Here is a 26,578-nt window from a genome sequence, read left to right as displayed (position 1 = left end):
CAAAAAATGTGCCCAGCAAAGGGTAGGCCTGCAACTTCCATAACCGTTCTTATTGAAGATACAATCTTCTGGGTTATGAGACAGTGTCATGTACAAATTATAGTTCTTCTCATTAAATCAACTGGCTTTACCAACACACAACAGTCACCTTCCAACCTAACCTAGATATCAGGATATGCTACATATCAGTCTGTCACTATAACCTATACTCCAAAAAATAAATAAGAAGCAAAATAAATATTATCAGCATTCTGTTCTATGCTAAGAGACTGATGCACTCCGGGTTCAAAAAAGAACACAGAAATGTGAATCAGTAAAAGTTGGTAGAAATTCCAACGTCTACAAAGATCAATGTGCAAAGCATATGACAACTTCCACCATCATATCTTACAAGTGAAGATCTTGCTAAGAACCGGAGAAAATTATGGTCCTATGTAAAATCACAGGTGAAACGCTTCTATCCACTCACTCGTAAACTTGTCCAATGTGGCAATATAAGACAGCAAAAGGTAAGCTGAAGTTTTCAATTTCACACTGAACAAACAATTTCAACGGGAGAATCAAACAGGCATACAACTGTCTGACCATCTAGCAGACTCCTGTGTGGACGACAAAGTAAGAGGCATTACTGGCATTGAGAAATGAATGACAGAGTTGAAAACAAGTAAGTCGGCAGGTCAGATCCAGATGTAATCCCATTTCAATTTTACAGAGTGCACTCTACAGCGTTAGCCCCTTACTTTACTTGCATTTACCATGGATCGTTCATGCAGTACAAAGAGCCAAGTGAATGAAAAAAGTGCTGATGACTGCTTTATATAAGAAGGGTAGAACAATGGACTTGCAAAATTATAGACCAAGATCCTTAATATTGATTTGTTGCAGAATCTTGAACAAGGATCAAGTTGGAATACATTAAATTTGCTTGAGACAGAAAATCTTCTGTCCACAAATCAGCACAGATTTAGAAACACTGCTTGCGCAAAACACTATTTGCCCTCTTCTCACTTGAAACCCTGCATAACATGGATGGAGAGCAACAGGCAAATTCCATATTCCGAGATTTCCATAACGTGTTTGACTCGGCGTCACACTGCAAGCTGCTAACAAAGGTTCAAGAATACGGAATAGGTTCTCAGACACGAGTGGTTCAAAGATGTAGAACCCGTTACACTGTCCTGGATGGCGAGTGTTCATCAGAGACATCAGAGGTATCCATGAAAATTTTGATAGGACCAGTCCTGCTCTCTACATAAATAAATGATTAACAGGTAGGGTGCGCAGCAATCTGTGACTTTTTGCTAATGACACTGTAGTATACAGGAGAGTATTGTCATTGAGTGACTGTAGGAGTGTGCAGGATGATTTTGACAATTTCTATTTTGTGTGATGGAAGGCAGCTTGCTCGAAATGTAGAAAGATGTTAAGTTACTGTAGGTCAGCAGGAAAACCGTTCCAATGCAGCATTATTAGTGTGCTGTTGGACACCATCACATCTATTAAATATCTATGTGTTATGTTGCAAAGCAATACAAAATGGAATAAGCAAACAGAAGTAGGGAAGACAAATGGTCAGCTTTGATTTTCTGGGATAAATTTTGGAAAATGTAGCTCCTCTATAAAGGAGACTGCACATAAAAACACTAGTTTGACCCATTCTTGAGTACTGCTTGAGAATTCGGAATCCCTAACAGGAATACACTGAAGCAGTTTAGAAGTAGTCAGCTACATCTGTTACCAGTAGGTTCAATCAAAACATGAGTATTACAGAGATGCTCCATAAACTCAAATGCATGTCCGTTTGTGGAACATGGCATTGTTTTCATGAAACAATATTGATAAAATTTAGAGAATTGGCATTTGCAGCTGACTGCAGAACAGTTCTCGCCATCGCCAGGAAAGGAAATAATTAGTAGTGGTACAAGATAGCTTCCACCATGCACCATACTGTGGCTTGCCAAGTATATGTATGTAGATGTAGACATATCCAGGTTTGTGCAGTTAACAATATTACATGCTACATCATTATGTTATAGGTCAATACCGACATATAGTACTGACAGTCTCAGCCCACTCTGTTTCTCTTTGAAGCCAGATCCATCTCGCGTCACAAAAGTTACCAGCAACAGATTTATATGATCAACTACCCTTCATTTCATAAATATGTTGGATATAGTTTACATACGAAACTAAATTCAATAGACTGATGATTCCTCATGTTGATCTACTATCTCACTAGCAAAAAAAATACCTTGGTGTAGATATCTGTAGACATATGAAACGGAACGATCATATCGGGGTGGATTATACATACAGCAGGAGGCAGATTTCAGTTCAGTGGTAGAATACTGGGTAAATGCAATACCTGTAAAAGAGTTTACGTACAAAACATTTGTGGAATCAATCTTAGTATTTTGTTCCAGTGTGTGGGACCCATACCAAATAGAACTGAGATGGGATAGCATACATGAAGAAGGGCAGAGGAGTTATTTGTCCCATGAGAGGGCGTATCGGAGATGCTGAAGAAACTGAACTGGTAGATACTTGAAAATAGATGCAAATTATTTCGAGAAAGGCTAATACAAAGTTTCAAGAACTAGTTTTGAGTGGTGAACTTAGGAATATACTACAAACCCTTGTGTATTGCTCCTCAACGTATTGCAAGGACAAGAAAGAAACACTTATAGTCAGCAAGGGACATTTAAGCAATCATTCTTCCTGTGTTCCATACTGAAATGGAATGGGAAGGAGCCCTACTAACAAGTAAAATGGAGAGCTTCCCCAGTGAAAAAGACTACACTATAAGATGGAGACAATAAGATTTCATTAAGGTTCACTATGAAGGCAAGCCAACAGCTCAAGAACTAAAACAGGTATTGGATCTGGGTAGTTACAATGGATAATAAAAAATGAAACAGACTCAATGTGGAAAGTCCAAATGTTGCCTTCCAATTAACCCCTTAACTGCTCTGGACGTGTTAACGTGCGCGGCTTTGTACCTGTGCAAAGACGCAAATGTTAACACGTCCAGAGCAGTTAAGGGGTTAACGCTAATATTCTTTTCTGAGCTGACTATGACTTTCATCTCAATAGCAATTTGATAAAGAAGAAGAACACAGTTTCACTTTGGTTAAAATTCATATGAAATTACAAAGAATCTCTTAAGTGACAAGTTGTGATTGTTTGGTTTCACAAAAAAGCAAATGGAAATAAAGACATAGTGTTTTGTTTAGAACTTGTATATTCGGCATTGTTGGGTATTCAAACCAAATTTTGGGTTTATAATGCCTTTGCTTTTTAATATTACACATAATGTGCAAGATTTTCTCTTTGTATCAGCTTATTCATGCAGAAGACTAAAGTCACACATTCACGACGAACAGCAAGCCTCAACTAACTGGATCTACATTACATCTAAACTCTGCAAGATATCATGAGGTGCATGGCAGATGCTACTTCCCATTGTACCAGATATTATGGTTTCTTCCTGATCCATTCACATATGGTGTGTGTGAAGAATGGCTGTTTTAATGCCTCTATGCGTGCAGTAATTATTCTAATCTTATCCTAACAATCCCTTTGTGAGTAATACATAGGGGGTTGTAGTATACCCCTAGAGTGATCATTTAAAAACAGTTCTTGAAACTTCATTAATAGACTTTTTTCAATTCCTTCAGTGTCTCTGTGACATTCTCCCACAGATTAAACAAACCTGTGACCATTTGTGCTGCCCTTCTCTGTATACATTCAAATTTCTTGTTAGTCCTATCTGGTACAGGTCCCACACACTTGAGCATTATTCCAGAACTGGTTGCACGAGTAGACTGATTGCACTTCACCAGTATTCTACCACGAAACAGAAGTCTACCATCTGCTTTACCCATGAATGAATCTATACGATCGTTCCATTTCATATCCCGACGAAGTGTTACACCCAGGTATTTGTACGAATTGGCCGATTCCAACAGTGACTCATTGACATTATAGTCATAGAACATTATATTTTTTCATTCTGTGAAGTGTAAAATTTTACCGTTATGAACATTTAGAGCAAGTTGCCAATCTTTGCACCATTTTGAAATCTTATCAAGATCTGACTGAATAATTATGCAGCTTCTCTCATATAGTAATTCATTATAGACAACTGTGTTATCTGTAAAACACCTGATTTTACTATTAATATTGCCTACAAGGTCATTAATACCTAAGATGAAGAGCAAAGTTTCCAACACACTTCCCTGGGGCACACCTGAAGATACTTCTATATCAGCTAGTTACAGTATATGACATAGCTCCATGCATAATGCAAAACAGTCCTTCAAAGCAGTGTGTTCAATTAATGATTTAACAATTGAAAATTTTAGGGAAAGCTTGCAACAGCTAGATTGGGATGAGGTGTACAGTGCACCTGAGCTAATTTAAAATTTAACCTATATTATGATGCCTTTGTGAGTATATTTGAAAACAGTGAAATGTAATTTTAAGACACCACCTAAAATGCCATGGCTTACTAAAGGGATAAAAATATCTTGTAAACAGAAAAGGGAAATGTACCGGACAATCAAAAAGTCAGTATAAATTTGAAAACTAAATAAACCACAGAATAATGTAGACAGAAAGGTAAAGTTGACACACATGCTTGGGATGACATGGGGTTTTATTAGAACAAAAAAAGGATTGCTAGACACGTGAAAGATCTCTTGCGCACGTCGTTTGGTGATGATCGTGTGCTCAGCCGCCCCTTTCGTCATGCTTGGCCTCCCAGGTCCCCAGACCACAGTCCGTGCGATTATTGGCTTTGGGATTACCTGAAGTCGCAAGTGTATCGTGATCGATCGACATCTCTAGGGATGCTGAAAGACAACATCTGATGCCAATGCCTCACCATAACCCCGGACATGCTTTACAGTGCTGTTCACAACATTATTCTTCGACTACAGCTATTGTTGAGGAATGATGGTGGACATATTGAGCATTTCCTGTAAAGATCATCATCTTTGTTTTGTCTTACTTTTTTATGCTAAATATTGCTATTCTGATCAGATGAAGCGCCATCTGCCGGACTTTTTTTAACTTTTGTATTTTTTTGGTTCTAATACAACCCCATGTCATTCCAAGCATGTGTGTCAATTTGTACGTCTCTATCTACATTATTCCGTAATTTATTCGATTTTCAAATTTATACTGACTTTTTGATCACCTGGTATCTTATAACTAGGAGCAGTAATGATCCAGAAACCGTGAAACATTATGAAGACTACTGCACTGTATTAAGAAAAGTTATTAAAAAGTCCAGAAGTATGTGCACTATGTCTGAGATTACATCTGACAATAAAATTAAAACAAATTGGAATACTGTTAAAAGGGAAACAGGGCAACTGAGCGCACAGGAAGACTGTATTTCTATCAAACTCAATGAAAAATTTGTTAACAAGCAGTCAGAAGTAGAAAACATTTTTAATAATCGTTTTTTAAGTGTTGTAGAGAAAATAGGATCCAACTATTCATTAGAAAATGCAAGGTAGTATATGGAAGAGGCAGTACTTATACAATTTGATAAAATTAAAATTCGATGCACCTCTCCTACTGAAATCACAAAAATAAAAAATTCACTAAAAAGTAAAAGCTCACATGAAATTTATGGCATTTCCAACAGATTACTAAAAGCTTGTTCCCAACAGATAAGTATGATTCTCAGCCACATATGTAGTAGCTCAATAAAAAAGGACATTTTTCCAGACAAACCGAAATACGCTGTTGTTAAACCATTGCATAAAAAAAGGGGGTAGGTCTGACGCTAACAACTAGCGCCCAACTCACTTCAGACAGCTTTATCCAAAAATCTTGAAAAAGTGATGTATTCAAGAGTAGCATCATATATTTGTAAAAATGAAGTACAAACAAAATGTCAATTTGGTTATCAGGAAAGCTTTTCAACAGAATGCTATACATGCTTTCACTGATCAAATATTAAATGCATTGAATAATCGAACATCACCCATATGGATGTTTTGTGATCTGTCAGAGGCTTTTGATTGTGTGAATCATGAAATTCTTCTAGATAAACTTAAGCATTGTGGTATGAGTGGGAGAGTGCACAAATGCTATAGTTCATAATTAACTGGAAGTATGTAGAAGGTTGAAATTAACAGTTCAGATAGTTTGCAAAATTAAGCAGAATCCTCTCACTGGGAAGGTATCAAGAATAGTGTCCCACAAGGTTCAGTCTTGGGTCCATCATTGTTTTTAATATATATTAATGACTTGCCACTCTATATTAATGAAGATGAAAAGCCAGTTCATTTTTCCTTATGATACAAGTATAGTAATCACACCCAACAAACAAGAATCAGCTAAGGAAATTGTAAATAATGTCTTTCAGAAAATTATTAAGTGGTTTTACGAAAACACTCTCTCACTAAGTTTTGAGAAAATACAGTACATACAAATCTGTACGGTAAATGGCATAATACCATTTATAAATATAGACTATGAACAGAAGTCTGCTGCTAAGGCAGAATATTCAGAATTTCAGGGTGTGTTCTTTGATGAGAAACTGAATTGGAAGAAACACATCTATGGTCTGCTGAAACGGTTAGGTTCAGCTGCTTATGCTATTAGGATTACTGCAAATTTTGGTGATAAACATATCAGTAAATTAGCCTACTATGCCTATTTTCATTCACTACTTTCATATGGCATCATATTTTGGCATAAATCATCATTAAGGGAAAAAGTATTTATTGCACAAATGCATGTAATCAGAATTATAGCTGGAGCCCACCTAAGATCACTTTGTAGACATTTATTTAAGGAACTCGGGGTATTCACAGTACCTTCACAATAAAGATATTCACTTACGAATTTTTTTTATTAATAATCCACCCCAATTCAAAAATAACAGCCAAGTGCATCGCTGTTGTTGTTGTGGTCTTCAGTCCTGAGACTGGTTTGATGCAGCTCTCCATGTTACTCTATACTGTGCAAGCTTCATCATCTCCCAGTACTTACTGCAACCTACACCCTTCTGAATCTGCTTAGTGTATCCATCTCTTGGTCTACCTCCACCATTTCTACCCTCCACGCTGTCCTCCAATACTAAATTGGTGATCCCTTGATGCCTCAGAACATGTCTCACCACCCGATCCCTTCTCCTAGTCACGTTGTGCCACAAACTCCTCTTCTCCCCAATTCTGTTCAATACCTCCTCATTAGTTATGTGATCTACCCATCTAATCTTCAGCATTCTTCTGTAGTACCACATTTCGAAAGCTTCTATTCTCTTCTTGAGAAGACACACACTACAATGCTAGAATAAAGGACGATCTTCACTATTCAGAGTTAAATCTGACTTTGGCACAGAAAGGGGTGAACTGCCACAAAAATCTTTGGTCACTTGCCAAATAGTGTTAAAAATCTGACAGATAGCCAACCAACATTTTAAAACAAATTAAAAGAATTTCTGAATGACAACTCCTCCTACTCAATAGATGAATTTTTAGGTATGAAGTAAAGAAAAATTAATTATTTTGTGTAAACAAAACTTTTGTTAAAGTGACACGTTCCACATCATTATGAAATGTTGTATTCATGATCTATGGAACAAGTATTAATGTATGTATCTGTGTATGACAATAATTCTATATCCAAGATACATGCTGCATCCTCCCTACCAAAAAGTCCTCAATACTTTAACAAATCTCATTCCAGTCACAAATTTCACGTGATACCCTGTATGATTATACTTTTGACAATAAGTATAGGTGTGATACCAAGTCAAATACTTTTCAGAAATCAAGAAATGCTGCATCTACCTGGTTGTCTTGATCCAAAGGTTTCAGTATGTCATGGGAGAAAAGTGTTGGACTTCACATGATCGATGTTTTCAAAATCCATGCTTGTTGGCATTGAGGAAGTCCTTCTGTTCAAGATAAGTAATTATGTTTGATCTAAGAATATCTTCTAAGATTCTACAACACATTGATGACAAGGATATTGGATGGTAGTTTTGTAGATCACTTCTGCTACCCTTCTTGTATACAGGTGTTACCTGTGCCTTTTTCCAAGCACTAAGCACGCTTTTTTGTTCGAGGAATCTACGACAGATTATAGTTAGAAGCTGGACTAACTCAGCTGCAAATTCAGCAGAGAATCTGACAAGTATTTCATCGGGGCCTGGAGCTCTGTTCAACTTTAATGATTTCAGCTGTTTCTCAACACCACTGATACGTATACTTCTTTCATTCACCTTTTTAGTGTCACGAGGATTAAATTTGGAGAATTCTCCTGTGTTTTTCTTTATAAAGAAATGTTCGAAAATGAAGTTAAACATTTCAGCTTTTGCTTTGCTGCCTCAATTTCAGTTCCTGCTTCATTCACTAGGAACCGGACACTAACTTTGGTGCCAATAACACAGCCTTTACATATGATCAGAATATGTTTGGGTTCTGCGAAAGATCACTTGACAATATTCTGCCATGGTAGTCACTAAATGCATCACACATTGCTCCTTTGACAGCCAAACCATGCTGTTTGATTCAGCATCTCTCTATCTATAGCCCCATGCTTTGTTTTACACCTATTACACAGTAATCTCTGTTTCTTTAGAAGTTTCTTTACAGTGACTGTATACCATGGAGGTTCCCTCCCACTATGAATTGTTCTAGTGGGAACATCCAGTGCTTGGTCAACTACGTATTCTTTTAAACTTGAGCCAGAGTTCCTCGACATGCTCCTGACTTGTGCTGAACATTTCATGTTCTTCACCGAGATATGACACTACTGATTTTTCATCTATGTTATTGAACATATATATCTTTCCGCTTGTTTTAGTTGTCCTTTGTACTTTCGTAATTGTTGAAACAACCACGTCATGGTCACTGATATCAGTTTTGATGTTGACATCCTCAAAAGATTTTGTTTGTTGCCATTTGATCCAATATATTTCCATCATGAGTGTGGTTCCTAACTACATGCTCTAGGTAGTTTTCAGAGTAGGCATTTAGTAAAGTTTCACAGGATGTCTTATCATGCCCACCACTAACATTAATTTTTCCAATTAATTGTTTGATGATCAAAGTCTCCACCAATGATCACAGTATGATTGGGAAACTTATGTACAAGTGACCTGAGGCTTGTTCTGAATTTTTCGATTACATCAGGAGATGTGTCTAGTCAGTGATAGAAGGATCCAATAATCATTGGATGCAATTATGACTGGGTGCTTTTAGACAAAGCATTAATTTTAGTATCTTTGGACATTAAGAAGGATTCAAACCGTGAGTTTCAAAGAATGATTGTGGTGGGTCAAAGAAACAAAATTCCCAACTGGCAGCAAATTGGTAACAGTGAGTTTAAGCCAGTTACCGGTACTATTTTGTACACATTAATAACAGTCTGGACCTGGTTGGGACAGTGTGATGTTTGTCACATGGCTTGGAGAGAATCCCATCAAGAAGCACCTCTGTTCAACAAGCTGGAGTGGCCATCTCTAGGCAAAACATCTACTCACTCATAGATTTCTCACTTATGAAACATTCTATTTCTTTTGCACTTGAACCCAAGAATCATCAGAATAATGGGCATCACTGATGCTCCATAATTAAGAGAGATGGAGGCTCTGGTTCAGGAAGTGTATAATAATACATTATTAGTTCACATATCATGGGCCCTTGTATAATTTAACAGGATACTTTGACTTCGACATCTGATTTTCAGTTAATATTAATATCAAACAGTGGCTTTTCCAGTGTAGAAACCTGATAGTGTTCTCTGAAATCAAGATGGTTACATAACACAATGTATTAACTTTTCTCCTTATATACAGGCTTTCACTATACAATTTGGCTGCTTGCAGCCTTTATACTGTGTAACTTGACTTATTCCACATCCTTGACTTGCTGTCTTTTAAAATGGGATTAAGTGAACATAGTATATGGATGAATGCAGTCCCGTGAACGAGCTATCAGAAGTAAACAAATTGACAATTTAATTTATCACAAAATTTTACGAACTTCAATAAATTCTCCCATTACATTAAAGTATTTACTATTTACGTCCCATATTTCTTCAGTATGAGTTAATACATCATAAGATGCACAAATGGTCAACCTGTTTAGGAGTAGAAATACTTTGTAAGCTACAAAAAGACTAACGTTCAATGTCACCAGCCATTCTAATAAATTTTGATTGATCATCAAACAAATTTTGGCCAGACTACAAGAACCTTTTTCTTCCTTAATAGTTGTAACTGCTTATTATCCTTGTGAAACATGAATACAGCATATATGTCTGACAGAACTAATTTTAAATTAAAAACTGAGCAGTATCATCCCAGATAATAAAATTTATTTACAATGGAGCATCTGCTGTGAAACTACACTATATTTTTTGGTTGTGGTAATGACATAGACCTACATGCTGTAGGGTCTCATTTATTTTATGTGAACCACCTCTCAGAACATAATCTGAATCTGGTTTTGGATGTCTTTATATTGGAACAGTTACATCAGATGAATACAACAATGTAGGAAGCTATTAAACTAGTTAACACACGAAATATTAATTTTATCAACAATAACAACAAGACAGAAGTTTTCTTCAATTGATTATTTGTAAAAATTAAAATTGTACTTACAAGTCAAAATATTTTCTGTAGATAGTGCTGCAGAGCATCAAAGCACTTAAAGAACTGGCACCATGAAAGTAGCACATGACAAGTGAGGATATAGCAGAATGTTAGATATGAGTCATCAGCTTTGACCAACGACATAGGAAACGTGTGCAAATGCCGTACACAATATGGTAACTGTAATGTGACCTTAATGGTGATTTATTCAAATGAGCTAAGCTACAGATCAGTCTGTTACCACAACCAGGGTTTTTTAGTGTCACATTCATTGGCTTCACCATCTCACAATCAAACTATCACATTCCAGCGTAACCTATACCTTGTGTTAAGCTACAGATCAATCTGTTACCACAACCAGAAAATTTTTTTTATATATATATATCACTAACAACAAAGCATCCATTAACATTACATCACTGGTCAAAGCTGACAACTCATACCAGAATTCCCCTTGACACAAAGATGCTATAATAAAAAACTTGATGTAGTGGTAATTCATGTCTTGAAGTGTATGATGATTCATTTATTAAGTTATTTCTGTATTATAAACTAGTTACACGAATTTTCAATTACCAAACCCAATTTTCTGATAAAAGTGTCACAAATGATTGCCCTACATAATAAGCAGAAAATGAACACCTGAACTGCTATAAATCTATAGAACTATTATTTCTATAATGTATAACACGTAGAACTACATATAATACTGAAAAACTATCTACTGTAATAGCTAGAATCAAGGCCAGTATCATCTTGTCCATTATACCACATATGATCAATGGGCAAGTAAGTAAGTAAGTAAGTAAATAAATAAAACTTGCTTGTTTCTTGGTTTTCTTATTATGCTATTCAAATGCTCTCCATCTGCTGTAAAATACTGTACTTAGAAATTACATGAGTGTACTGACGAATAGTTAAAGAGTAGCAATTATAATGCAATTTGTGGCAGAGTTTTATATACAATAAACATTGTTTACTATAGCTGTAGGGTATCCAGAACACAAATATTCACACAATTTTCAAGTGTGAACAATATTACATATATAACTTAGTTGCAATTCCCGAATATTGCAAATTTACTATATTGTATTTGTAGGCAAGTTCTTAGAAATACTTTTCAACAAGAATAAAGTGTTTCAGAGTGGGATGAACAACTCATTGTAAATTATTTTTATATTTTGAGAATGAAGGTTATGATTAATTTGAAACTCTCTCTTATAACTTGTCATGAATATCGCAACATTTACGGCGTATATGTAGTGCTATGTAAGTGTAAGAATTTCTAGTTTCCCCAAAGAGATCTTCGCAAAAGGTTTGGGTGTCATTTGCAAATAATATTCTTACCGGCGGTGTCCATTCCCTGTTTGTGCCACAATATTAAATACAAGTACAACGCACATATACAAAGAAAGAACAAATTCACAATACAACAGCAAAAAATAAAGAACAATGCTGCGAGACTCTAATTGTATTGCAAAATTGAGTAATGACGATTACCAATGGGAAACTTACGTTCCCTAGATTCTGGGTTATGGCTGTTATAGTTATATCGGAGAGAAGTAGAAATAAAATAAAAGAATGAAAGCAGTTGTATATGTAGCATGTTTTCCTTACTTCTTTCATCTTCAATGGCTGAATCTGATTTCATACATTTGGCCACTTTCAGCCCCTGAATAACACGGGGTGTATTCTCAATATCATAAATTTTGTACGTTTTATGCTCCATTTCTTTGACACTGTAAATGTGAAAGACACATTAATACTTTACTATTCTCACAATGTGATGCAACAGATGGAAGTAAACAACTATCATAAATGTGGTTGGATTATAGCGATTCTGCAACATCATAGGATGATATAGCACTATTCAAATATGACACTATATGTGTATCAATAATATAATATTGTTTTCAAACATTACTGTACTTGTGGATTACAAACGTCATATTCCTATGTGACATATATGTCAAACAGCCAAATATGAAAGCTTCTAAAAATTTACATCAACTGTTTACTTCCAACTCCTTAATCACTTAAAACAATCACAAAAACTAACATGCAGGTATTTGTTAAATTACTTACACCACACGTGCAACACGTCCTTTCTCTTACGATAAGGAAAACAACGCTGACGGCAGTTAGCAATTGAATATTATGATCTGTGGGACAGTGATCAGACAGGCGTCTAAAGCTAGCGAAATGAGGGATGCTCAACTACCGGACCTACCGATAGATGGCTCAACCAGCTGATTACTGTCGTCTGCATTGCCCGCCATATTCGAATTTGCCAAGAAGTTTCTCTCGGTCTGTAGGGTGTATAAGGAATTAAGGATTATCGAAATGGTGATTTCTTGTTCCGCTATCAATAGTACGAAACGATGGAGTAAGGAAAGTGACTTACCATTTCACAGGTAATAGGACTACCGATACAATACGATAACAATACAGACTTAGTGCGTTTGCTAATTCGATGTTTTTGAACGGGTTTCCTCTGAAGCACGCAGAGCCGCTAAAGAAGTGGATTACTTCCATGAAGTGGAAAGATTTTAATCCTACGTCTTGCAGTTTTCTTTGCGGAAACCTTTTCCGGCAAGATAATTACGTAGTGAGCCCAGGAACATGGAAGAAACGTTTCAGACCCGAAGCAGTGCCATCAGTTTTTGACTTTCCGGCACATTTGATGCCACCAAATAAACAGCCACGACGATATGTTGTTAGGATTTTGAGTGACAACGATGCTTCTCCATTTGAGGTAGCTAATGAATTTCCTTGCTATGTGTATGCTTTTTGACTTTTGTGAATTTATTTCGTACGGACACAAATGGGCTACATAGGTCTAAGGAGTGTTGTAATACAGGTCCATACTTTTGTTTTTAGCGTTCTGTCCTGGAATCCGTGCTCGATTTGCCCACTGCAGAAGCTACTGATTGCGTGGAGAATGTTGTCAATGAGAATTCTTCTGTGGAAAGCATGTCCCATTTATCCAATGCAGAAGCTGCGAATTGTGTCGAAAACGTTAGTATAAGGATGTTTTCACATCCCCAAAGTTTTCTTATAATATTTTTTCATCAAGCCTTGAGTTATTTCAATCATATATAACGAAATTATTTGTTTATTTCAGAGTGCAGTTGGTTCTTAAGTAATTGATTGTGGTATACAGTCGAAAGTAGAAATGGAAGACAAGGCGACCGAAACTTGCAATTTTTTCTCAGTGTGCACGAATTAAAACGTAAACTGAAGTGCGTCCGTGAAAAACTTCGAAGAAGAGAGAAGAAAGTGTTTTCCAAGGATGACATCATAAGTTCAATGAAGGAGAAGGGGCATCTTCCTGAGAAGTTACATAACTTCCTTAATCATCAGAAAGGAACACACGTGGAATTAGTGTCCAATTTAGTGAACAACTCTCTCTCGTCAAAGGGTAATAGATACACAACAAATGTGAAAATGTTTGCGATGACTGTGAACTTTTATTCACCAGAAGCATATGAATACCTGCAAAAATTAATGCCTCTGCCCCATAAATCATTAATTTCCAAATGGGTGGCAAGTGTAGACTGTGAACCTGGCTTCTTAAAAGATGTTTTTAAGTACATTGATTTGAACCCAATTGTAAGGGAGCAGTTCCGCGATTCATGTCTAATTGTAGACAGTATGGCAATTGGGAAGCAAGTACTTTGGGACCAAGGAACTAAGCAATACACAGGTTTTTTAGACTTTGGTAGGGAAGTGCCTCAGTCAAAAGAAGTAATAGAGGCATCTTAGGCTCTGGTTTTCATGCTTGTCTCTATTAAAGGCAAATTTAAATGCCCGATTGCATATTTCTTTATCAACGGTGTACAGGCAAATAATCAGGCCACATTGATAAAATCTGCTTTAGAGAGGCTGCATAGTTCTGGCATTAGGGTTTGGTGTGTTACATGTGATGGCTGCAAGGTAAATATAAGCACTTTACGTTCACTTGGCTGTACTTTAAATTTTTCCAAGGGTGATTTTAAAAGCTACTTTCCTCATCCTGTGGAAAAATACAATGTTTATTGTATGAATATAATAGAGGGAAACATTCCACGTGGGAAAAATATATTTAAAAAGAAAGATGATGAGACTTACCAAACAAAAGCGCTGGCAGGTCGATAGACACACAAACATACACACAAAAATCTAGCTTTCGCAACCAACGATTGCCTCGTCAGGAAAGAGGGAAGGAGAAGGAAAGACAAAAGGATATGGGTTTTAAGGGAGAGGGTAAGGAGTCATTCCCATCCCGTCTGCTTGTGTCTGTGTATATGCGGATGGATATGTGTGTGTGTGCGAGTGTATACCTGTCCTTTTTTCCCCCTAAGGTAAGTCTTTCCGCTCCCGGGATTGGAATGACTCCTTACCCTCTCCCTTAAAACCCATATCCTTTTGTCTTTCCTTCTCCTTCCCTCTTTCCTGACGAGGCAACCGTTGGTTGCGAAAGCTAGATTTTTGTGTGTATGTTTGTGTTTGTTTGTGTGTCTATCGACCTGCCAGCGCTTTTGTTTGGTAAGTCTCATCATCTTTCTTTTTAAATGTTTATTGTATCTTGGACATGTGTCATATGATTAAGTTTGCCAGAAATGCTCTAGCAGAAGTATCTGCTATTGACTCTCCAACTGGCATTATTAGATGGCATTTCATTCAGCAATTGAACAAGGTACAACAAGAAGGTATGACATTTGCCAACAAACTATCAGGACAACATATAAGTTATGTAAATAGAAAAATGGCTGTTTCATTAGCTCCACAGACTTTTATTGAGTTATAGCGTGGCAGATAGTATAAAGTTTTTGAGGAGGGTTGGTGATCCAAATTTTAAAGGAAGTGAAGCAACAGTAGAATTCTTGTATAATATTGATAGGATTTTTGATATTCTGAACTCCAGAAATCCATTAGGTAAAGGGTATAAGAGCCCCCTGAGGGATGACAACAAATCTTATTGGCTTGCTATTTTCACACACACTGAAAATTATATCAAAAGCTTAAAAATCATTGGTGTTCTGTCGCTGCTCCATGCAAGAAATTCTTTTGCTTTTGGGATAATTTTCAATATGCAATCAGTCAGGCACATAGCTCTGGCAAGTATGCTTTGTGTTGAATCTCCTCTGAAGTATTTTCTAACATATAAACTATCACAAGACCACATAGAGCTTTTTTTTCCTGCATTCGGTCCAGAGGTGTTTGGAACAATACAAATGCATACCAGTTCAAATGTGCCATGAGAAAGTAGCTCTTGGGTAACAGTGTCACTGCAATGAATGGGAATTGCTCAAATTTTAATGTGTGTTGTTTGCCACCTGTTTATGATTTTCATGCAAGAAAGCATGTAGTAGAAAGTGATGAAAGTGCTGTAGAAAATGAAGTAGAGAAGTGGTGTGCACTTCTTGATGATAAGTTGATGATTAAGTTCTCATTTTACAAGCAAAACATACTGTATTATATTGCAGGGTATGTGTCATTGCGCCTTTCAAGGCAGATCACATGCAAAGACTGTCTTCACATACTGAAGCCACCAGTAGTTAAATCTGCATTAGAATGTGATTCTCTCTATGCTTTTCCCAATATGGCCAATAAAAATGCATTTGTAAATTTTGTTAACCGGGGAAAACTGGTTAAAACAAGTGACTGTGTGTACTCTGTTATAGAATACTCAGAAACTGTTTCAGATGTTTCTGATTGCTCGGGATATGCGACAGAAATATGTACAGGCCAAGATTTTGCATTGTGTTAAAAATAAATTTGTAGATTACCCATTTCCTGCTCTTGGTCATGATTACCATTATGAAATTAGGATTGAGGACTTACATCAGACTCAACTTGTTTGTAAGATTGCATCCCTGTACTCCTGCATACGCTTAAAAACATGGGAAAAAATGTCTGCTGAGAAACTTTTAAACAACAAATCAAGTATAAGGCAGAAGTTAAATAAACTCATATTGTTTAATCATGTATGGTGCTCAAATTGGAAAAGATTATGTAATGGAACATTCCATGCAGATGGGTGTGACATTTTGACAGCTTTTTTAAAACTTTGTCCATAGATTTGTTGTTGTGTAATGATGAACTTCAAAAGATGAATCACATTGAAGTAAAATTAACTCTTTACGTCCTGTGTAGATATTGTAACAAAATTATAATTGTTTATTATACAAGCTTATATTAAGATGTTTGGTGTTACAAAATATGCACTTGCATTAAAAACAGGTGATTTGTGTGAAATTAATGAAAAAAAATGTTCTGAGACTTATTTGACAGATGGCTTGAAGTGTGACAAAATGTTTCCCTCAATAGCTATGTCAACTTGAATTTTTCACTTTAAGAAAACCTCGGTCGGGCACACAGTTTTAATCTGCCAGGAAGTTTCTGAATTTTGTCTTTATTCTGCTAGGATGTCTTTCTATTATATTTTGCTGTGTTGTGGAAGGGGGGGGGGGGGGAGAGAATGCAAATATCTTTCTAGCACTACAAAGTACAGAATATAGTGATTACAGGTACACTTGGAAATCTAGGAAATTTCAGTATTCATGTTACATGCCTAATTTTCATCAACATTTACCTTAATTATACAGTTACACTTTTTGCTGATTTGAACTGTGTACTACATGTTAAAAAGATTTTGTCTGGTCATAGTAATAAAAGCATTTCATTTTGTTAGTTCATATGTCCCATACGGAACTGAAATTATCAAGTTATGATGACAAAGGAAGGAAATATCATTAAGGAATCTTACTTCACAGAAATTGTGCAAAAATGGTTACACTCTTTGCTAGTTAACTTTAACATAAACCATTTAGTTTTCCATTAAGAGTGAAAGCAGTTGCACGAGTCATGTAAAGAACAAAGCTTCCCGTATGGAACTAAAGTATTTTACGTTTGTGTTATTGCAGACCCAAAGTATTGTGATCTTCATATTTCTATTTAAAAAAGTTTGTAACTCAAATTCACAGACATTTTGGAATCTGTACATACATGTGTGTAGAATGGTACTTTTCATGTGCCATGTGGAACCTTTAATTTTCTGGTTTAAATATAATTTATTTCATGAATTACCTTTAATACCAACACTGTCTGAATGCATTATTTACCATTTAGAAGAAGAGATATTAGTGTACAGAGTAACAAACCTCATGAAAAATGTGAGAGATTGTTCTGTACAGAACTTGGAATGGCTCTTTATCAATTGCAGGTAAAAAGAAGGCTTCTATTAAATGTTCAAAGAAGCCAGTCAGTACCTCTTCATTCGCCATAGAGGTGATAAAGTAATAAAACAATTTACTTTTTTCAGAATTTCTGCTAAGTATTAAAAGTGTGAAGACCTATTCAATTAGTATTTGCTTTACCAATAACCTGTAGTACAAGCACACCTTTAAGCAGGTAATTATGGGAGTTAAGAGTTACGTTAAAATTAAAGATACTGACTGTTATTACTTGCTCACAAAGCATTGTAGTTGCTGTACAGTTTATGCTGTATGTGGTATACCCAATATGATTCCTGGAGGACATAATATGCTGTTATCCTATGGGAGTGCACTGGTACCACACCTATTGAAAGTATATTTTGCTGTGGAATAGTTGTATCAGATGTCTGTACCAGAAAACAAATCTCCACTGTGACACCCTCACGTTCTTGGTATGCTATTAGCTATTATTACAGGAATACTCTTCACATGGAGGAGGAAGCATAGTGAGATTTTCTTTTTCATCATTTCCGACATTGTACACAACTTTCTTGCACTTTTGTTATCACATTTTTCCCTTGATGATGGAGAAGAGAGAGGGGGCAAAAATTAAGTGAGCTTTCATAAAAACTGAAGACTCTACTTGCGTCATTTGTTATTTTCAAAATGTTACTCTCTTTCCAAATACTGTTATATTTCTTTTTGAATTTCTCAGGTTATTACATATTATTTACTGTACATTGTTCACCAATAATTCTGTTGTTACCAGATAGTTTGTAATGTGGCACTACCTTTTTGCAACTGGTATTGGCTAGTGTACTTTTGCAGATAAGAAAATCGACTGGACTAGAATGTCCTATCAGTATAGGACAAATTCAGACAATATGGAACTTTTTACACTAAATTTGCTATATAATGTCACCCTTGTCTCACACAGATTGTAGCAGCCATTGCGATGTCTGTCTGGCCAGCTTCTGCAGCTTTCACTAAAATTCCATGGTTGTAATTCAAAGTGTAATTAATTTTGCTCACTGGCATGTTTTAAATTCAATTTTAAAATAAAACCATTGTACCAGTCATTGTTTGGGTGTCAGACTGGAAAATTACAGTTTTAAGACACCCCAGCCTTAAAATTAACAGCTGTGATCGAGGTTATTTTCAACAAGTTCCTTCACTTCCTACATCATCATAGATCAGTCCAATATAATATTATTACTAGACTTAACTTCCAAATGATACAAGTCATGCATTTAAGAGGAGCCTTAACGTTGGCCTTTGTGTTTGTCTCATTTAAATGTATTTCTCGTCTCGTATCAAAGACTGAAGCACTGTTAAAAACTGGTGCTTGTACCTTATCACTCAGTTAAAATACAACGTGTCATGTACAGGCGTTAATAAAATCATGGCATTTAAATTTCTGATCAAAGAGAGAGCCAAATTCGTAAGTGCATGTTGCAATTACAGTGTCAGCATATATGCAGATCGGTAATGCATCACTTCAGATAAAGAAGTAGTACATTAATAGTTCAGTTGTAATTTCTGTTGTCAGTAAAGATACCCCTAAGCAACGATGTCAACTTTTTTTCAAGAGACGTCTTCACTGTTTTCCACACTTGACTTTCCGAATTATACCTGTAGTTAACAGCTTTGGCAAGTAAGGTAATTTGTTGACCTCCATTGAATCTTAAATAGTGTTTTAAAACGGGCAAATAAGTAAACAATTTATGTGTCAGCTTGTCAAACTTTCAAAACACACTCGAATTTAGGAATTTCATAGCAGAACTGTCACTGTTTTTTCTCGCTAGATTAGAAACACTTCATTATGTTGATGTGTAGATATCTAGGACATCCAATATAGAATACTTATGAGGGCGCAGAACGAAAAACATTTTCATCCGTGTTTTTACACTTCGCTTTTTGTCAAATTCAGATATGGCGGACACTCAATGATCTCTTGACCGGCACGCGCTAGAGCCATCTATCGGTAAGCCCGGTAGTTGAGCATCCCTCATTTCGCTAGCTTTAGACGCCTGTCAGTGATCAGTATTATCTTTGGCTTAGGAACTTGTTTTGTTTGCGTCTTGCGTGTGCCATGTAGTGATTTGTTTATATGAGGCTGTGAGAGTGTTGTGAGAGTGAGTTGAAATTAATTGTTTATTTAGAGAGTAAGGCAGTATTCGATAAATAATACAACGAGTAATACGTGTACAATTTCGTTACATTATTTTTTTATACATCGCTCAGTTGTAGAACGGGTTGTATTTACTACTTATTGTCTTTCAGTGCCTTTGCCACAGAAGTTGGCCCTTCGCCTAGCAAAAAGAGGCCTGTTATCCACAAATGACGTTGGTAAGAAGAGATGATAGTTATTTCAGTTGATTATGTATTCGTAAATGCAAATAGTTATAAATGCGATGGATCCGTCTAGCAGTAAATTATTATTACGGCCTCTGCTACCTATGTAGTAATGTCGTGCAACTGTGCTTATATCGCTATAGGTGTAGACCATTTCTGATTTATTTCGTGAGGATTTTTGTGCAGACGTCACAAATAATAGTAAAACAACATTTATACATGTACAGATGTATTAAAAGCAGTGGTTTGGTGGTCCACCAAACCACTCCTTTATACATGTACATCTATACTCTGCAAGCTACCGTGAGATGCATGGCAGAGGGCACGTCCCTTTGTACCAGTTAACCACTCCTTTATACATGTACATCTATACTCTGCAAGCTACCGTGAGATGCATGGCAGAGGGCACGTCCCTTTGTACCAGTTATTAAGGTTTCTTCGTGCTCCATTCATGTAGGAAACGCGGGAAGAATAACTGGTTGAATGCCTCTATTTGTGTAGTAGTTATTCTAATCTCTTCCTCATAATCCCTGTGTGAGAGTTACGTGGGAGATGTTAGTATATCCCCAGAGTAATCATTTAAAGCCGGTTCTTGAAACTTCTTTAATAGACTTTCTCAGGGTAGTTTAAACCTGCTCTCAAGAGTCTGTCAGTTCGGTTCCTTCAGTATCTCTGTGGCACACTCTCACATATTAAACAAACCTGTGACTATTCATGCTGCCCTTTTCTGTATATGTTCAGTATTGCCTGTTAGTCCTATCTGGTAAAGGTCCCACTTGCTTGCACACACACACACACACACACACACACACAGAAGCGTCCGATGCCACCCGTCTGCTTTGACCCATGACGTCATAAATATAGCGGAAACGACCATACACTACGACTCCAATATGGCGCCTATGACGTCATCACGTATACATGACCACAGACATGAAACTACATTGAAAATCCAGCAGACGCGCACATTCCACAAAAAACCTACTGAAACTAATGGGACAAGCATGGGGAAATTGGTGGTTTTTGGGTGGGTCAAAGTAAATATAAACAAATTTTGACACACACCACCACACCAAACCACACAAGACGACGAAAAAAACAGACAACACAAAACTCCCCAAATTCCATTAAACGCAATATCCTGTGGAATCGGACACTTCTCTTGACCTATATTGCTCAACAGCACCTCCCGATCCCAGAAATTGGAATCGAGCACATCCTTTGACCTATATAGCTCAACATCAGCTCCCGATCCCACAAATAACAATAGCTCAACAGCAACTCCCGATACCGGAACACCCACAGCCACAATCACACATTGGAATCAAACACTTCCCTTGACCTATATAGGTCAACAGAAACTACCGATACCAAATCATAAAACCCAAAATTACAACCACGTCCACAATCATCACTACCTCAAAAAACACAACAAACTAACAAAATTGGAATCGAACACTTCCCTTGACCTGTTATCCTTACGACATCTCCACATACAGCCGTCCCTTGTTCGAGGTGCCTGAACTTTAGTAACACTTCAAGAGTTCATCCAAAAATCCGTATAGTTGAAAAAATTTTATTAGAGGCAACGCACTGTCCCCCATTATCGCCGACAACCAAAAACTGTCATATCCATACCTTCCAAAGACATAAACAAAGCAATTTACCAAAATTCACAAACGACGAACAGAGAAAGCACAATAACGTCGAAATAACAAAACTAAAATCGTTAACTCACTGAAAAATATTCTGCTGAAAGCACAGTCCTGATACTACACACGTGCAGTGCTATCACGCAAATGAACCCCCATACGCCATGTAACACGCTACCCGTAAACATACTACCAGAGAGAACCACCGACCACAGCAATGCGCCACCTAAAAAGCACACCCACACGCAAACTAAACGAAAAACATCGCCTAACACACCACCGAAGAGCACCACCGATCACATCAAAAGAACACCTACAAACACGCCACTCTCACAAACTAAATTTCGCGCTGTCGTGACGTCACACACCACAACAGCCTTACATCAAGGGTCAAACCGATGAGTGGGATCGGACGTTTCGGTCGACTTCCCCCCCCCCCCCCCAACACACATACACTTATGTATATTACAGATCATACTCTACAACTTCAAATTGATTCAAAACATGATCAGTATTGTACAATGCTTGAGACATTCCCCTTAAGAGTATTTTGATAAAGGTATAGGCTAAACATTTCCCTGTCAATGCAGAATTTAATTGTGTGTTGAAATCTGCTCACAGTTTGATAGTAAGTTCTGCCAAATCAGACCATTTATCAAGGCTTTGATTTTGTTAAAATTAGCTAAATTTTGTCAAGGTGTAATAACATATATTGTTGCAGTTACTTGCATAAGTTTGTTGATCTATAATAATCAGTGTTAAAAAATGTAAAGAATATATTGTTAAGCATTTATGCTGCACAAGTATTTCACCAGTTTTCTACAGTGTACTTCATGAACAGATTTTAATGTTCTTTTTTTTAAGCAGAAGTAGGCCTATTTTGTTTTAAGTAGCACTAGGTAATTTCCAAGAATGTTTAGCTATTGAAGCCACGGGCTCCATACGATACATATGGAATGTGTGATTGTAAATCAATCACGTGACTGTTGTGGCGGGCGTTATGATAAATTATTTGTGAGTTGCTAGGAAAACCCAGGTGATTTATGTTGGTAGCGAGTAGGATGTCTGGTGTTGTTGACGTTTCTTCGGCTGATTGCCTCATATGGAAGAATCTAATTCCATTCTTATACAATGTAAAAAATTGTTTGATTTTTGTCACAAATATGGACTAATACCCGATGAGGAAATGAAGGTCTGTGTAGACTGCAGTGGGGCGAAGTGTGTAAAACTTTGCCAGAAGAGTTCTGATACTGAAATACCATTACAATTTCATTGTGGAAAGTGTGAAAGACAAACGACTATCAGGAAGAATACATGGTTTGACTATTCCAAATTATCCATCCAGACCAGCGTAATTCTTCAATCTTGTTGGATCCGAGACTACGTCCTGCAATCAACAGCATCAGAAACTGACTTACGTACTAATACCGTGTGCGACTATTTCGGGTTTTGCAGAGAAGTGTGTTATGTAATAGTGACGAACGACAATTTACCGATTGGTGGACCGAATAAAGTTATTGAAGTGGACAAATGACACATAACATGAAGGAAAAACCAGTGAGGATGACCTTCAAAGAATGAAATCAAACATATTTGGGTATTTGGTGGTATAGAATGTGTTTTGTTATGAGTTTGTTGTCCAGAGACAAGGTAACTGTAGTTAGTTTGATAAAGCACTTTATACTGCCCAGTAGTAAAGTCATTACAGATGGCTTTATGTCCTAAAAGACACTGAAAACAGAAGGATTCAACCATGAGTTCATCAACCACTCTGTAGAGTTCGTGTCTTCAGATGACCCCCGTGTGCACATAGAACATTGAGCGGCTATGGAAATCTGTAAAATCTTCCATTAAAAGAGAAAGGGCGTGCAGGAGAAAGAGACGACCTCTACTTGTTTCAGTACCTCTATTCCCATAACTTACGTTTGCAAGGAAAAGTTAACGCATGTGACACTCTACCCATATTTTTGTGTGACATTGGCAGATTTTTCCCAGGTTACGGCAAAAAGGGAATGCTTCCCCTAGTATACACATCAGGACTTTCTCATGACGACAAAGTTGACGACGAGTAAGGGAAGTCATTTCCTTTGTAATTACAAGTATTTTAGTAACACTATTTTTTGTTGTTGTTGCTGTAGTGACCACTATTAATATGCTCATAACGCCTGCCAGCAGTCACGTGATCGATTTACAATCGCACGCTCGATATCTATCGTTTGGAGCCTGCGGCTTCAGTAGGCAAACATTCTTGGAAATTACCTAGCACTACATGTCCACTCCACTGCCCTCTAATTGGGCGGGTTGAAACTACATTTACTGGACTGGCATTTTGATCAATGGCTTTATGATATACAGTGTGATTCTGTGATGATGTTACAAAGTGTTGAAGGGTATGTAAATGCATAAATTTGAGGTAAGGACCTTCATCTGTAAATGATCCGTTTGAAAGTTATAAGCAACAAACGTCTCGATACATCTGGTAATGCAAGCTCTTTGCTTTCCATATTTAGGAAGGAGGAAAGAAGAAAGAATGCCTATTACATGTGAACTCTAAAATGCATACTTTAAAAACTTAAGCACTTGTTCAGTAGAGGAGATGACTCACGGTAGCAAAGGTAAACAAGTGCTCATAGCTCTCAAGATATGAACTTTAGAGCCCATGTTTACCGGGCATTTTTGTTGTGTTTTGATCCATAGTACCTCCTCCCAAAGTATGGAGAGCAAAGAGCTTACAATGAAAAGGGTCTGACATCAGAGGTGTAGGAACAATTTTTGTTTATAACTTTCTACTCAGTTTTTCTGGATCAGGGTCCCTTACCTCAAATTGATACATTTACCCTTCTCCACAATCTGAAACAGTTTGTAATATCATCATGGAATCAATTTGTAGATCTACTCTATACTCTGCGAATGACTGTGAAATTCACGGCAGAGGGTACATCTGATTATACCAAATGAGATAAGAAAAAAGAGAGAGATGTGGGGGGGGGGGGGGGGGGGGGAGTGAAGGTTTGTAAGTATGCTTCAGTGGGATAATAGACTCCTCTGTTCCAAGCGTTTTCTGATTCAGAGTTTTCAGTTGAGTTAAACACATCTCTGACAATTTGTGCTGGCCACCCTTCTGTGTATAAGTTCAAAATCTACCTGTTAGTCTTATTTGGAATGGGTCCCACATGCTGGAGCAAAGTTTTCCTTTGTAAGCAGTATCCTTTGTTACCTATTTTCCAAGTATCGTACCAGTGAATCAAACTCTGCCTCCTCCTTTACATATGATTGAGCCTATGTAATTTTTCCATGTCATGTATTGTTTCGGTGGGGAGTTAGTGATATTGAAATCATAGGATACTATGTTTTCCATTTATTGAAGAGCACAATTTGTGAATAAATATGTGTTTATTTGTGGAGAACTATATCTTTTGTAGTTCTTCCTTTAGTTTTTCACATATAAGACAGATTTCTCTCACTAATATCTGCATGTTCGCTACGATCCTAGTGATGTCTCTTTTACTAATTGGATTTTTCCTTGGTAGAAGACTGGAGTTCCTGGACATCAACTTTACATTTAAATCAAATTGATAGGTAACTTCTCGTAATGAGTCAAAAATTATTAATTTTCTGGAATTGTGCACCTCATCATTCTCATCTGTTATTTACTTCAATTTAGACAGAGTACAAAATGTCTTAAGTATTTAGATTTATCTTTATTATAACCTTTTGATAAATAACAGTACCATCAGAAATTACAAGCCCTTACATAAAGTGACAGTTATGCAGCTAGTCATCCAAATAGTTTGAATGAGTAAGTGCCTAGATCAGTACAGCACTGTCATTTATTTGTTTAGCAGAACAATCGTGGGTGTTGATACTCCATACCTTGAGTTGCTATGGGAATGTGAGAGGGTATGTCACTAGCTCATAAGCAATTAAAAACGAGCAAGCAGGCAGGTAATCTGTTTCGTTACAGTGAGTGTAAGCAGCTTTGTTAAATCAAACTTTTGTACAAAGAGAACTTTTAATCACTTGTAATTCAGTAAATTCGTAGTAACACGTCAGCCACAAATGTGTGTTGCTGTTGTAGCCGAATGCTGTTCAGGCGAGGACGCTGTTACCCATCATTGTACAATGGCTATTGTATTCTTAGACTGAGTTTCCAAATTATATCCACTCTGCTCAAAATATTTCCTGTTCCTCCTTAATCTATCTTCTCAAAAATATTTGAAAAGATTGTGTTCAAGCGTCTCCTGCATCTGACTGCAAATAATAGTATATTATTGTCCAAGTCACAGTTTGGATTTCTTAAGGGTTTTGATATATAAGAAGCTATTTACACGTACAGTGAGATTGTGCTAAATTCACTAGATAACAGACTATAAAAAGGGCTACTGGCATTCTCTGTGACCCGTCAAATGACTTTGAATGTGTGAATCACAACATTCTCTTTAGTACATTAGAATATTAAGGTGTCACCAGCAATGCTGTAAAATTGTTTGAGTCTTGTCTATCTAACAGGAAACAAAGGATGTCATTGCCAAATACCTGTGCAGTAAGCAGTCAGTCTTAATCTGATTGACAATTAATTACATGTGGTGTTCCTCAAGGTTCCATCTTGGATCCAATGCTTTTTCTTGTGTACATTAATGATATCTCGTCTGTTACGGTGTGTGGCGGAGGGCACTTTACGTGTCACTGTCATTACCTCCCTTTTCTGTTCTAGTCGCGTATGGTTCGCGGGAAGAATGACTGTT

The 26,578-nt window shown here is 36.9% G+C and overlaps 2 protein-coding genes across 4 annotated transcripts in view; one reads left to right on the top strand and one right to left on the bottom strand.

The window, feature by feature from the left end:
* The window catches only part of LOC126174911 (ankyrin repeat and zinc finger domain-containing protein 1-like), a 102,892-nt gene extending 90,101 nt beyond the window's left edge, over nucleotides 1-12,791 (bottom strand). The window contains exons 1-2 of the mRNA XM_049921349.1: nucleotides 12,713-12,791; nucleotides 12,245-12,366 (exon numbers count right to left, since the gene is read on the bottom strand). Of these exons, the coding sequence (XP_049777306.1) occupies nucleotides 12,245-12,356 (112 nt within the window). The 5' untranslated portion in view covers nucleotides 12,357-12,366; nucleotides 12,713-12,791. The remainder of the gene's footprint in view (nucleotides 1-12,244; nucleotides 12,367-12,712) is intronic.
* A 7,081-nt stretch (nucleotides 12,792-19,872) lies between these two features.
* Nucleotides 19,873-26,578, top strand: part of LOC126174910 (polyglutamine-binding protein 1) — a 75,714-nt gene continuing 69,008 nt past the window's right edge. The window contains exons 1-2 of one of the 3 annotated variants that reach the window (XM_049921346.1): nucleotides 19,873-19,961; nucleotides 20,110-20,175. In XM_049921346.1, coding sequence (XP_049777303.1) covers nucleotide 19,961; nucleotides 20,110-20,175 — 67 coding nt within the window. In that variant the 5' untranslated portion in view covers nucleotides 19,873-19,960. Of the gene's footprint in view, nucleotides 20,023-20,109; nucleotides 20,176-26,578 lie in introns of all 3 variants that reach the window. The other 2 variants (XM_049921348.1, XM_049921347.1) reach the window with 2 other exon arrangements.

This window comes from Schistocerca cancellata, chromosome 3, assembly GCF_023864275.1.
Source record: "Schistocerca cancellata isolate TAMUIC-IGC-003103 chromosome 3, iqSchCanc2.1, whole genome shotgun sequence".
In the NCBI taxonomy this organism is placed as follows: domain Eukaryota; kingdom Metazoa; phylum Arthropoda; class Insecta; order Orthoptera; family Acrididae; genus Schistocerca; species Schistocerca cancellata.
The sequence above is the reverse complement of the archived record's forward strand: the minus strand, read 5'-3'. Positions and strand labels throughout refer to the sequence as shown.